This window comes from Staurois parvus, unplaced genomic scaffold (assembly GCF_062004578.1).
Source record: "Staurois parvus isolate SC_StPar_1 unplaced genomic scaffold, SC_StPar_1.0 ptg000466l, whole genome shotgun sequence".
In the NCBI taxonomy this organism is placed as follows: Eukaryota; Metazoa; Chordata; class Amphibia; order Anura; family Ranidae; genus Staurois; species Staurois parvus.
Window position 1 is genome coordinate 1,748,367 of NW_028318262.1, and position 15,026 is coordinate 1,763,392.

Below are 15,026 nucleotides of genomic sequence, written 5' to 3' on the forward strand. Positions count from 1 at the left end.
CCCCACCCATGTTAAGACAATTAGGATGTGATTATTTTTAGTCACAAGTATTCATACAGAGAGCTTGCAGATTGTTTGGTTTAAAAAAAGAGTGTGTGGCATGATGGGTTGATGACCTGCTTTATTATACATTTTTTTTAAAGATGCCAAATTTACATTTGAACTGGTCATGTGCCATAATACCAGACGTCTTTTTAAGAATTAATGGTACTTTTCAAAAACCATTCGTGTTTAAGGGATCTTCCTGCCTCAAATATTCATATGTTGTGCAAGAAAAAAAATGGCCTTTGTTTTCTGTTTTCAATACAAAAGAAAGAACACTAAACCCTGATTATTATATAAGCAATTCAATGATTTTTTTTTTTTTTTGCGGTTTATTGAATTATGAGAGCAGGAAATATACAAATGAAGTAGATGACGCTTTGCAAAATACATAATTAAAAGCATCACCTACATAATGCTGATTGCTAGTCAGGTCCATAGAGGACATGACTTGGGAAAGCTCTTGTTGCATCATGGGAGTGAGGCCTATGTTTCAGTTCAAACCTACCCAGCTATAACATGCTGAGGAATTGTTTTAGATTTCTGGATGTGTACCAGGCAGAGGCATGGGACACCACAAAAATTAAGTGCAAGTAAGGAAGGGTTAAACCCTTGTGAGTCTTGTCAGGAAGAATTCCTCCTATTTTCTGTCCCAGAGAAACAAACTCTCTTCACCCTTACACTGCTATCGGTGTAAGGCCTCTATGTGATAGCAATAAGTCACCTATGTGATAGCACTAAGTAAAAACAAAAAAAATGTGACCACGTTAAAATCAAACACACTTTTTTTTTTTTTTTTTTTTTTAAATAAGCCGTCCTTCCCCCTGTACATACAGTACAAGCATAAACCCATGCATTGGGTGTGCCCAAGTATGCAAAAATGATTAACAGTTACCAACTGATCACAGTAAACTCTGAACTGATAACCTGAAAATTGTCGCCTATGGACAGTTTCAGATACTGTAACTTGTCCCCGTTTCACAGACGCACACAATTGTAAGGCTTGGCATGTTTGGTATCAGTTTACTCAACATTTTCTTAGCTGTTATTGTTTACCAAAAATTGGGTAATAATTTGTGTTTTCTAATTAATCTTTTGTGTATGCTTTACTGAAAATACGGATTTTAAAAAATAGTTGAACTAATATGTTACATTAAAAACTACCTCTATTTTTTTTCTTTCAGGAATTATATAATGTTTTGGTGGTTTTAACTAACCTTCAGGCCCTAACTGCAAAAAAAATACTATAACTGCTCTGGCAGAGGGTTGTAAGCTATGGGATATCTCACAGTTATTGTCAAGTGCTTGTTCATACCTGCATCTTATGCGCAATACTAAGCAGGATAACCGTGCACTTAAAACATGAAAGTGTATTACCACTGTAATATATAAAGCTGTTCACATCAGTGCGTTACATTAGAGGACAGTGCTTTGCGTTTCTAAAAAATCCTGCTGGTTGCATCTTTGGTGGATTTTTGTAAAAACACGTTACATTTTAGCCAGAGGCAACACATGGAAAATGTACTGAAAACACGTTTTTCTTTTTTGTTGCATTTTAAATCAAAGCATTTGAAACTCTGTAAAATGCATGATGTGCTTTAAAAAAATACATATGTAACAGGTGCTAAATCTTCAACATTTTTATTCAGGTTTCTTAAAATAGTTATGCTGCATAAAATGGCACAATTAGCACAATTTCTGGTTTTCTTTAATTTGTTAGCCACTCTGGTGCCATGCTTTAGGAGACAGGGGTGTTCCCTTGTGGAACCCCTATACTGAAGTACTGTTTTTTTGTTTTTTTTCCTAGGGGTTCTGGTGATGGATCAGGGCAGTGTAGGAGCACATGGGAGGATAAGAGCAGGCACTTAATGGTGACTGCTGTCTGTAATGCTTATTTTTTAGCTAGTCTAGGCAGTATTGGCTTTAGACAATTAGGTTTCTTTTTAAGTAACGTTTACCTTTTCAAATCTTTGTTTTACTAGGCATCATTAAAAGCCAAGAAAGCCACAGAAAGCTACAAGGGCTGTGTTGAGAAATACGCTGCTGTAAAATCTGACTTTGAGCAAAAGATGGCAGAGACTGCACAGGTAAGAATACAATTTGTGCAAATAATGAACATAATATTCATCTACATAGGAAAAAACAAGTTACTTTCAGCTATGAATAAGCGCTGAGTGAGCTTGAAATGCTTTAGATATTTTCTAATAATGTCATCCACTGTTTGTGGATATGTGATTTTATTCAAGTGGTTTCAAGAAAAGTGTTCATAGTTGAGCGGTCAACCAGATGTGTTCCTTTTTTTTTTCCTAATTAGTTCACTGTTCTTTTTATAATAAATGAGAGGGAAAAAGCTCTTAGCACTGACTGTTCATATAGGTAACAGCTGCTGCATTAGGCCCACAACAAATCCACATTATACAAAAGCAAACAAGTAAGGTTTGAATTTTATGTTTCTTGTCAAGTAGCTACTACTTTTCCATTTTTCATCATGTGCTTGGTCAGAAACGCCCAGGTTTTTTACAGGTTCAATTTAAAGTGGTTGTAAACCCTTCCATATGCCCAGTGAAGTGATTGGCCTCACGTGATACACAGAGATGAAACAACTACTCCTACATAAGTTGTACCTGCTTGTCTGCATTCTTCTTTTTTCTACATCCATTGAAAGTTCAGAATTTATAAAGCTTGTCTAAGCTGTCAGACAACAGGGGGTGGAGAGTTGAAATCACACTTTGCAGAGCTCCTTGAGGAGAGCAATGAGAGCTGATTGGAGGGAGGGGACACACCCCCTTAACACAGCTCACAGGTACAGAGCTGAGGCTGTCAGTCAGCTGGAGGTCCCTTGCTCGTTACCTTTTTCTCTTGGTGTCAGGAAAACTTGTCAGAAGTGACTCGTGTAGATAGGAGAGGAAAGAAGCAGCAGACAGAATTTACACTTGGCGCTCTTAATTGAGACAAGTACACACTATAGAGGGATATGTTTTGTTCATATTTCATGTCTGAGGTTTACAACCACTTAAAGGCCTAGCTGCAGGTCTACGTTTGTATTAAATAGTTTGTTTGGGCCAGACAGTCTTATTTCCTTTACTAATGGATGCGCCTGCTTTCAGCCAAGTATAAACTGAATGTACAGTGCCTTGAAAAAGTATTCATATCCATTGACATTTTCCACATTTTGTCATGTTACAACCAAAAACGTAAATGTATGTTATTGGGATTTTATGTGATAGACCAACACAAAGTGACACATAATTGTGAAGTGGAAGGAAAATGATAAATGACTTTGATAATGTTTTACAAATAAATATCTGAAAAGTGTGGTGTGCATTTGTATTCAGCCCCCCTGAGTCAATACTTTGTAGAACCACCTTTCTCTGCAATTACAGCTGCAAGTCTTTTTGGGGATGTCTCTACCAGCTTTGCACATCTAGAGTGAAATTTTTGCCCATTCTTCTTTGCAAAATAGCTTAAACTCTGTCAAATAGTGTCTGTGAACAGCAATTTTCAAGTCTTGCCACAGATCCTCAATTGGATTTAGGTCTGAACTTTGACTGGGCCATTCTAACACATGAATATGCTTTGAAATAAATCATTCCATTGTAGCTCTGGCTGTATGTTTAGGGTCGTTGTCCTGCTGGAAGGTGAACCTCTGCGCCAGTCTCAAGTCTTTTGCAGAGGCTAACAGGTTTTCTTGTAAGATTGCCCTGTATTTGGCTCCATCCATCTTCCTATCAACTCTGACCAGCTTCCCTGTCCCTGCTGAAGAAAAGCATCCCCACAACGTGATGCTGCCACCACCATGTTTCATGGTGGGGATGGTGTGTTCAGTGTGATGTGCAGTGTTTTCTGCCACACATAGCTCACTTTTGGTCTCATCTGACCAGAGCACCTTCTTCCACATGTTTGCTGTGTCCCTCACATGGCATCTCGCAAACTGCAAATGGGACTTTTTATGGCTTTCTTTCAACAATGACTTTCTTCTTGCTACTCTTCCATAAGGGCCAGTTTTGTGGAGTGTGTGATTAATAGTTTTCCTGTGGACAGATTCTTCCACCTGAGCTGTGGATCTCTGCAACTCCTCCATAGTTACCATAGGCCTCTTTGGTGCTTCTCTGATTAATGCTCTCCTTGCCCAGCCTGTCCGTTTACTTGGATGGATATGTCTTGGTAGGGTTGCCATTGTGCCATGCGCTTTCCATTTTTGGATGATAGATTGAACAGTGCTCCATGAAATGTTCAACGCTTTGGGTATTTTTTATAACCTAACCCTGGTTTACACCTCCCCACAACTTTATCCCTGACCTGTCTTGGCCTTCATGATGTGGTTTGTTCACTAATGTTCTCTGACAAACCACTGAGGGCTTCGCAGAACAGCTGTATTTATATTGATATTTAATTACACACAGGTGGACTCTATTTACTAATTAGGTGACTTTTGAAGGCAATTGGTTCCACTAGATTTTAGTTAGGGGTATCAGAGTAAAGGGGGCTGAAAACAAATTCAGGCCACACTTTTCAGATATTTATTTGTAAAAAATGTTGAAAACCATTTATCATTTTCCTTTTACTTCACAATTATGTACCACTTTGTGTTGGTCTATCACAAAAAATCCCAATAAAATACATTTACGGTTTCGGTTGTAACATGACAAAATGTGGAAAATATCAAGGGGTATGAATACTTTTTCAAGGCACTGTAGTATCCGCTACATACACTATTCTAATCATTAAACTTTGAAGTCAGCAAGCATGTAAAATGGCAGCAGCAAAAAATAGTTTCTTCACTTTATTTCTTTATATGGGATAAAACATTCCAAGACAAGAACAAACGCTGTTCAGCCTACACAGGCCTTAGTCATAGACTCAAAATTGAGTTGGACTGAGTGCTGCTCAGCCATTCACAGGAAGCCTTGTATTTATCAATGAGTACAAGGCTTCTGATTGGACGAGGAAGAAATTGTGAAATTATCCACCAGCTTCTCCATACAGCTCTGGCAGCGGGCCTATTTATTAGTATAGGAAATAATTTGTTTGAGCCAGCTTGACCCAAACAAACTATTTTAAATGAATGTATACTTGGAGTTAGGCTTTAAGTTGGAATTGAGCTTTTGTCTGGCCTGACCCCTACTAAGTTGTCAGTCCTCAACTGTGACATGTGAGGTCCAGATATCAGCAAATGATTTCCCATATACGGCTGTAGCTAAGGACTACTGAATTGGAAGTGTTGAAGCTTTCTTACACAAACACCCCATTGTGGGATCACTTCATACGCCTTACTCTCCAAAAATTAGGTCCAATACCAGGGCCCAGCAGCTATTAGTTACACACATAGACATAGCACGTTTTTGCAATACAACTTACATATTTTGATGCACAGATACATAGAGCTGTTCTATAGTAAAAAAAACTGTAGGCTCCATAGCTGTTGACATTCCTTTGGAAAGCCTAATGGAGAAGACCAGACTAAATGGTCTAACAGAGGTGCCCATTGTATCTTGTCTGCAGTTCTGTCTGTTCTTCTTTTAAACAGTACAAGTTCAACTTAGAATTACTGGGCAGCAATATGTAAAAGTATGTATACATATATATACATAAATATGTATATGTAAAAATAATAAACCCTGAAGTGTTTGCAGTACAATCTAGGCATGTTTGCTTGAACTAACTTGAACTAGTTGGCATTCTTGTGTACATTTGCTCTAGCACAGGGGCCTTTCTAAAGTATTGGCTTATGTTAGTACTAAGTTCCAGACAAAAAGCTAAATAAATATGCGAACTGTTTTATCTGTTAGTTTAGAAAGACAAAGATGTTGCCTCATGCTGAAGCTTGATTGAAGGGGTAGCAACACAATGGGGTGGTTTTACTAAAGGCAAATAGACTGTGCACTTTTGTAAGTGCAGTTGCACTCAGTTCCCTTTAGTAAATGTAAGTGTGATAAAGCTTCACTTTGTAAAGATTACCCACATCAGGTGCAAGGGAAAAACAAATGCATTTTTGCTTGCACATAATTGGTTGATGGAAATCAGCAGAGCTTTACTACATTTACTGAACTCTGGGGTAAATAAGTGCAACTACAATCTGTTTGCCTTTAGTAAATCCACCCCAGTATGTCATCTACTCTGCTCTTTTCATCCTTTCTGCATGTTTCCTGTCAGCACATGAGTATATGCATGCATAGAGGCACCTGCCCGGACGGAAGACTTTGCAGTGATGCAGACTTGTGAATCAGACTTGTTTTTAAAAGTGCATGCTCTGCAGCTTTCATCCTTATCCTTTGTTCACACTTGACTCAAGATGCTAACTCCTAACAAACGGACATATAGCATTACTGTGCGTTAATAGGTGTTTTTGACTCGTGCGTTTCTGGGGCGTGTTAAAATCGCACCACAAACACCTATAATAGTGTTACCATAGACTTGAATGAGAGACGTTGAAAGGCTTCAAACTCCTCCAGACTCGACATGAGGCTTCAGTTTTGAAGCAAAGTGAAGCAATGCTAACCCTCCATGTTTTGATAACGTGAACAGCACTGTGTGCTGTGCATACTATCATTTGCATAGACATTTGGGGAGCGTTAAAAATGCCCCTCAAATGCCTGCTTTCAATGCCAGTGTGAACTTAGCCTTAATTTACTACCTAGTTAGTCACAGAACCAGAAATAGCATTTTTGGGGTCCTGACTCTTAGTGATATAAAAGGTAGAATTAACAAAAACAAAACAAATGTGTTATACTTATCTACTTATCTGCTCTATACAATGGTTTTGCACAGAGCAGCGACGATCCTCCTCTTCTCATGTTCCCCACTGGCGCTCTTGGCTCCTCCTCTTCTCTGAGTGCTGTTATAACAGCTTGCTCTGAGGGACTCATGTATGCTCGCTTTCGTGCCCCTCTCTGAGTGTCCATAAGACCCATAGAATGGGGCTCTGCTCCACCCCTGCTTCCTCCTCACTGACTGTGATTGACAGCTGCTGGAGCCAATGTCTCCCCCTGGTGTCTCTCAGCCAGTGAGGAAGCAGAGACCTGGGAGAGCAGCCATTCTCAAGCACGTCACTGGATCGCGATCAGGCTCGGGTAAGTATTGGGGAGGTGGTCTGCGGGGAAGCTGAATACTGAGGGTTTTTACCTTCATGCATAGAATGCATGAAGGTAAAAAACCTTCAGCCTTTAGAACCACTTTAATAAACACCTTTTTTTTCTGGGTCATCTCCTTGCCAAGTAGTTAGTAAAGAATAATGGCCGCAAAGTGTGTACCCTTTTGAAAGTCAGCAGTGACGGGTCTCTCTCTGTATTAGCAAAACATTTTTATTTTTTCTGAATCTCCATTTGCATCTTTCTTGTACTGCAAAAGCAATTGTATGTTAATGGAATACACTTACACTTGTACAGTGCCATGATCTCATTTCTGCCTCATGGAATGTTCAACGTAAAGGGATATGTGTAAAGTTTGCTTTAAAAAAATCAGGTCCACTTCCTCCATCAGTAATAGCTCTCTCCAATTTCTGTACCGCGATGTGATGTCACCATGTATCTGGCAAACACCCTGGGAATGTAGAGTAGCGCAGATCTCGCAAGATGATGCTATAGCACAGCGCATGAACATTTTTTCACAAGATCTGACCTATTAGGCATTCACTGGAAGGAAGGTCACCCTTGCCTAAGCACCGTCAGAGGAAGAGGTCAGTATATTTAATAGATTTTTTTCTTTACAAGCTCTTACTGTTAGGGGAACAGCCCACATGAATAAAACTATCTTGAATTTTTACTGCAAGCATGAAGCACCAAATTCCTTGGAAAATCTGTAGTGTTGTGACTGTACAATGAAGTGTTTAGAGTTGAGCAGTCTAAAGAATGTAGTTTATAGCACAGTGTATATCGCATAGCAGCTTTTAGTACATAGTGTGCCACTGCATGTATGTTGGTCAGTACTGTGGTGGGAACTGGAATGGTGCACAAGTGCAGCGCAGTTGCGGTTGGTTGAGAAATGACGTATGCTGTTTGCACCATTATAATAGTCAGTTGTGCTCAGTGGGGAAGTATGGGTGATCTTTTATGACTACCTACATTTTGTTGTAAAAGTATCAGTGGCATATTACATGGTTTGGCACATTGAACATTCCCCTCAATGCTTGTTCATTGTTGTCTTTATGTAAGATAGGCAATTTTTAGCTTACACATTTTGTTATAATTTTTTATTCCAATTTCTAGCTTAGTTCTAAACAAATCCCAGTTGCTAATTCTTTCAAAACTATAGCTTGTGCCTATCATTTTTGGAGTATTTTGTATAGCTGTCTGTTTTATATTGATGCCCCCAGCTCCTTAAATGCCTGTCTCTTTTAAACACTTAAGTGGTTGTAAAGGGATTATATTTTTTTTTTTTAATACCAAACATGTTATACTTACTTGCTCTTTTAATTGCTTTGCAAAGTGCAGCCATGATCTTCCTCCTCTCTGGTCCCCTGCTAGCGCTCCTGGTTCCTCCTCGCTGCTTAGTACCCCCATAGCAAGCTGCTTTCTAAAGGGGCACTGATGTGGGCTCGCTCCTGAGCTGCGCTCTGTCATCATTGACGCATACAGTGAGGATCGACCTTGCCCCTTCCCCGTTGCCTAATATTGACAGCAGTAGCAGCCAGTGGCTCCCACTGTTGCTTCTGAGCCAGTGAAGGGGGAGAGAGTAGTGATGTTGTTCTTTTGCACAGAGCTGGATCGACACCGGTAAGTATAAGAGGGAGCTGCACAAAGTGTTTTGTTTTTTGTTTTTTTTTACATTAATGCATAGACTACATTAAGGTAAAAAACCTTCTGCCTTTAGAAACACTTTAAGGGTCAGTCCACATTAGTTTACATAAATGGAATATCCACAAACTAAAACAATTTAGTAATTAGACAAGGTGTCACATTCTCTGAGTCTGTGATAGACCAGGCTAACGATATAGTATGATACAAACCTTGACCTGGGCACAGCAATCCTGAATGATTATCCCCAGTATCCAGACACAAAAAGCTTCCGAGACTATTACAGCTTATATGCAGCTTTCTAAAGAGTTGAAAATAGTATAAATAAAAGGCTCCAAAGCCTCAGATTTTTCCATTGATTACTCAGCCGTGGGAACAAAGATTTTAAAAGCATAATTTCTGGATCATTGAACTCTACAGCAAAGAGATGTTGCCTGATATGTGACAGATTCTTTATAACAGTAAATAAAATGTGCCTGCCTATTTCTTCTGCTAGCTGAAAGGCCTGCCAATTTTCTTTGGTCCACAAATTATACTTATCTTAATTGTACAGTTCAGGACTTGTATTCTTAGACAGTGGATTACATGCAGCTATGTTCTTGTGACTGAACACGGGTACAAATCTTGCTATGGCGGCCCCAGTGCTCACCATATTACTCTGCCCTCTGCATGAAACTTCAGTATTTTTCTAGTGTTCTAAGGTAATGGGTCTGTTCTTCTCTAGAGAATTATTTTTCTAACCATTCCATTTTTCCTCTGAAGCTTCTATCTAGGTTTAACTGATGTTAACCTTGGGGATCATACCAAGACACCACTATGTGGGGCCAGCCTGTAATGTTTTCTTTGGCACTGGATCCTGTGTTAGGCACTACCCTTGTCACATAGTGCAACATGTATAGTTAGCCACAGGGTTGCTATACAGCTCCAGGCCCATGGCCCATTTTTCTGGTTTCCATACCCTTAATATGAGTCTTTCAGAGCTAAGCCCACTGTGATGGGTGAAGCCTGAACCTCTGATAGGTCCAGCTTTGAAGATACAGTAGGAGAGGGCATCACTGTTTATTTACACTGGTTCCTGGCTTTTACTACCATTATCCGTAGTATGTAGGACATTATTCAGATCTATAGGCAGAGGCTTTGGTGGCTGTTAACTTTATCGTGGTAACCCATGCCATTTTGTCTGTTATGTTTCTTGGCGCAAGCAATTTAAATTTGGCTTTTTTCTCCTCTTGTTCTGACATAGTCTCAGGAGGATGAGATAACTGCATCATGCCTCCTGAATGACTCCTTCCCACCTGCTTTTTTTTTTTTGCTGAAACTGCACACAGTACATTGCTGCACTCCTGCTGCCATCTTTTATATATAACAAGCCACAGTAACACAGTGAGTACTTGGAGTATAGCAGTTCCTGTCTCTGGACGTACACAACCCTATCCATTCGGCACTCCATAACCCTCTGGGGATCCGCAAACAGCCTATAGGAAACTAACCATTGCTTAAATGATAGCTGTTCCTTTGTCCTGGAGCAGTGTCCGATTATGACAACGCTCCCATCATTTTTTAACGATCGCTCCTTCTCAGGCACATATATGCCATGCAACCTGTCTAAAAAAGCAGATTTCTCTGCCTGTCTGGATTTTTTGGAAAACTCTTGGCACTTCTAGAATCGTAGGTTTCTAGAGGCTGGAAATGTTACATTTTGGCTACTACATCTTGTTTTCAAAAGAGTCCCTATCGAATTGTCCCTACAACACTGGACCTCCCTTCTGCAGGGTCATCCATTCAGAGTACAGTTGGACAATGTGAAACGGACTTCCCAGGCTGCCAGCTCCGAGACCCAGGGAAATGGTCTCTGCAACCAGATATCTTTCAGAATCTTTGTCAAAGGTGGGTAAACCAAATGTGGATATCCTGGCCTCCAGATTCAACTCATACAGAACAAATCTGTAGCCAAGACCAGAGTTCCTCTAGCCTTTGCAGTAGATGATCTGGTGAGTCTTTGGATCCAATTCTGGCAGGTCTATGTCTTCCCTTAGATAAAAATCCTTCCTTGACTGCTGCGTAAGGTAGTCGAGAAAAGGTTCTGGTGATACTCCTTGCACCATATTGGCTCAGAAGAATGTGGTAGACTTCTGGAAGATGAGCTCTGGCCTCTTCCAAACTTACCAGACCTACTGGCCCAATGCCTCCTAGTCTATGCTGCCTCTTAGTCACTGGCTTTAATGGCATAGCTGTTGAAAGCCATGTCCTTAAGAATAGGGGTATTTCTGAATGTTATTTCCACCATACTCAGAGCAAGAAATTCTAACTTCCAGCTTACCTCACCTGGTGCAGGGACAGGTAGTTGAGTCCCAGGCAATACTCTATCACTTGTATTTTGGCCTTTTTCAATCGGGTCTGGCCCTGAGAACCCTCAGAGGACAGGTTTTTGCTTTATCCATTTCATTCCAGCAACCTCTTCCTCACAATCTTACAGCAAAACTAAGACTTTTCGACAGGGAGTTGCTCATATAAATTTCCAATTTGACCTCCTGTGCCACCTTGGGATCTCAATCTGGTGCTGTCTCTACTTCAGAGACCTCACTTTGAATCAATAAGCGATAATCTGGCAGAAGACCTTACTTGTAAGGTTGTCTTCTGGTTAGGCGTGCAAATACCTGCACACTAGATTTGAAAGGCCACCACCTGGTCTTATTTTCACGTTTTCAAAGTTCTACTATGTGGATGTTCAGGTCTCAGCTGAAACAAACTTTTTTTGCTCGAAGATGCTTCAATCTGTTATCTTAGAGTTTTTTTTGTGTGCTTTAACCACTTCAGCTCCAGAAGATGCTACCCCCTTCATGACCAGGCCATTTTTTGCTATACCGTACTATGCTGTTTTAACTAGTAATTACACAGTCATGCAACACTGTACCAAAACAGAATTTATATAATTTGTTTTGCACAAATAGAACTTTTTTTTGGTGGTATTTGATCGCCCCTGGGTTTTTTATTTTTTGTAATTTAAACAACAAAATACTGAAAATTTTAAAGAAACATCCAATAAAAAAACAAAAAAACCCCCCAAAATCTAATTTATTAATAAATTTTGGCCAAAATGCATTCCGCTTTATGTCTTTGATAAAACAAAATCCCAATAAGTGTATATTGATTGGTTTGCGTAAAAGTCATAGCGCCTACAAACTATGGTGTATATATACTGGATTTTTTTTTTTTTTTTTAAATCCTACTAATGGCAAAGATCAGTGACTTATCATGGCGCTGATCACTGTGGCGGGCAATCTGACACTAACTGCCACTGAGATCACCCATGACATTAATTCAGTGATAATACTATAGACTGTCACTATACGAATGACACTGGCTGGGAAGGGGTTAACATCTAGGGTGATCAGGGGTTAAATGTGTGCCTAACTATGTGTAAAGTGTGCTGCTTGTACTAGGAGCTGTATCAGTTCTCATCCCTGCTTTGTAGGGAGTCGAAGCTGACAGATCGCTCCCTGTGTACAGAGCTGTGTTAAATGTCAACACCGAGCTCTGGGCTGTAATTGTACACAGCCAATCCCGGCCGTAGACTGGGACTTGCTGGCAGCGGGTGCCAGCAGGCAGGGAAAGTGGTTCTTGGGCTAGCGCTCCGAAACCCATACAAAGTGATCCCCTGAAATGAAACACATCCTCCTACATGAGTTATATTTTTTTATCTGCAGTATTCTCTTCTCTACATCCATTCAAATTTATACAGCTTGTATGAACTTTCAGAAGCAGGGGGCACACAGCAACACAGCTGAGGCTGTCATTTACAGGCTGTGTGCTAAAGCTCCCTTTCCTATTTACTTTTTACCTCTTGGTGTCAGGAAAACCTGTCAGAAGTGACTCAGGCAGATAGCACAGGAATGAGGCAGCAGATAGAAATTACACTTGGTGCTCTGGACTGAGACAAGTGCTTTGTTCATATTTCACGTCAGAGATTTACAACCAGTTTAACCCATTTTTTCTTTTGGCCTTTTAGCATTTCTGATTTGCTATGTCCTGTACTGTATAATTAAGATAATAGGAATTTTGACTTACCTTGGAGTACAGTACACAGGACCCCCCCCATCTTCATCCTTCCTTATTGCTTGCTAAAAACTGTCTTACGGAGTGGATGGGGTTATATGGTGCGTGCTGGGGTGGCCCTAGCAAGGTTTTTTTTTTGTTTGTTTTTTTGCTAGTCTCCAATTATCTAAAGGTAGCTGCATATAGCCCATGGTCTAAGGTTGGCTTCACACTGTCCTGGTGTGGTCTTAACTGTGCTTTGGGCAAAGCGCAGCTAACGCGTGAATTTTGTGTGGGTTAGCTGCACTTCCCCATAGACTGGGGGTCACAGGAGTGCACTTATTTATGCAATCCTGTGACCCAGATTCAGTTGACAGTGGGCTAAATCTCACTTTCGGTTGACATCACAGAGCTAGTCTGCGCTCTGGCCCAACTTTAATGTTGAGATCCACCCAGATGCTTGCAATCAGTTGGCTCAGGCTTTCAGTGAGCTGCTAAAAGCTTGAGCCTACCACTCTGGCCCCCTCCATAGCCTGTCCCTCCAGTGAGTTCTGGAGGGACAGAGCAGAGGGCCGATTAAATTGATTGGACATGATTTGGAAAGAAAAGGCCTAACAGTTGATAATGCATACTGTATCAGAACCGCTTGAAGTCTAGCCACTCTGCCATGAAGTCCTTCTGGAACTTTGTCCCACCACCAAACAGGATCTCTGAAGCTCAGTCAGAGGGACCATTGGGTTCTTGGTCACCTCTCTTACTAAGGCCCTTTTTCCTTGATTATTCAGATTGGCGACCAGTCCTGGTTGTGCCAATATTCTTCCATTTGAGAATTTTGGAGGGAACTTTCAGTGCAGCAGAAATTGTTTTGTAGCCTTCCCCAAATATGTCCTTTGCACTAATCCTCTCTCTGAGCTCTGCCAGCAGTTAATATGACCTCATTGCTTTTGCTCTGTAGCAATATTCACTGACAGCTGTGAGGCCTTTTATAGAGAAGTGTGTACATATCGAAATCATGTCCAATCAATTTAATTTACCACAGGAGGGATATATATATATATATATATATATATATATATATATATATATATATATATGCATGCGATCAATAACATAATCCACACTACATGCTTTCTGCATAAAGATCCAGCTGGCTCCCACCAGCTAGCGCCTGTAATTTTGAATCAGTTAAGAGTGGCACAGGAATTCTTGCTCTTATTTTAACTTTCAAATCAAAATAACCTGGAATATTTTATTCCATGGTATTTTGATCTAAAAGATTAAAACCAAAGAGCATGTTTTCTGCTGCATCTTTGATTTGAAAAGAAATAAAAAAAACACACTGTACATTTGTGCTCAAGTGTTTCCTTATATTGATAATATTCAGTATGTAGCATTTTTAAAGAAATCATGAGTGAGCAGGCAAAACACATTTCTTTTATTTCTAATGGTATTCATATTCAACTGTCATAACTGAATGGCACAAGCATAAAACAAAATATGACAACAAATGACATGACTCCTTTTCAAAAGACTACATACTCTTAGTTTTTAATACTGTGTATTGCCACCTTAAGCATCAATAATGGAGTGTAATCTTTTGTAATATTTGTCTGTGAGGCTTCTAATTCTTTCAGGTGGTTTAGCTGCCCATTCATCTTGGCAAAATGCCCCCGGGCTATGCAAACTCTTTGGTTGTCTTGCATAATCCGCACATTTGAGATCTCCCCAGAGTGGCTCGATGATAAGGTAAGGAGATCAGAAATGGCCAATCCAGAACCTTCACCTTTTTCTACTGTAACCACTAGAGGGTCAACTTGGCCTTGTGCTTAGGGTCATTGTTATGCTAGAAAGTCCAAGAGCAGATTTCTTGCTGAAGAATGCAAATTTCCAGTATTTTTGATAATATGCTATATTCCTCTTGCCATAATTTTTCACAAGAATCTCCTTGCCTCTAGAACTGACACACTATCAAAACATAAGTGAGCCATCACCATGCTTCACAGTGGGGATGGTATTCTTGACCCCTCTCCAAACATATGGCTTATGGTTGTGACCATAAAGCTCTATTTTGGTCTCGTCACTCCAGATTACAGTGTGCCAGAAGCTGTGAGAAGTGTCAAGGTATTGTTAGGCATATTGTAACTGGGCTTTTTTGTGACATTGGCACATTAAAGGCTTCTTTCTAGCGACTTGACCATGCAGCTAATTTTTGTTAGT

The 15,026-nt window shown here is 40.1% G+C and overlaps 1 protein-coding gene across 1 annotated transcript in view; it reads left to right on the plus strand.

The window, feature by feature from the left end:
- LOC149452762 (F-BAR domain only protein 2-like) overlaps positions 1-14,555 on the plus strand; it is a gene marked incomplete at its 3' end in the record, with an annotated part of 74,021 nt that extends 59,466 nt beyond the window's left edge. The window contains exons 6-8 of the mRNA XM_089689007.1: positions 2,025-2,129; positions 10,547-10,665; positions 14,444-14,555. Coding sequence (XP_089545133.1) covers positions 2,025-2,129; positions 10,547-10,665; positions 14,444-14,555 — 336 coding nt within the window. The remainder of the gene's footprint in view (positions 1-2,024; positions 2,130-10,546; positions 10,666-14,443) is intronic.
- Positions 14,556-15,026: the final 471 nt, after the last annotated feature.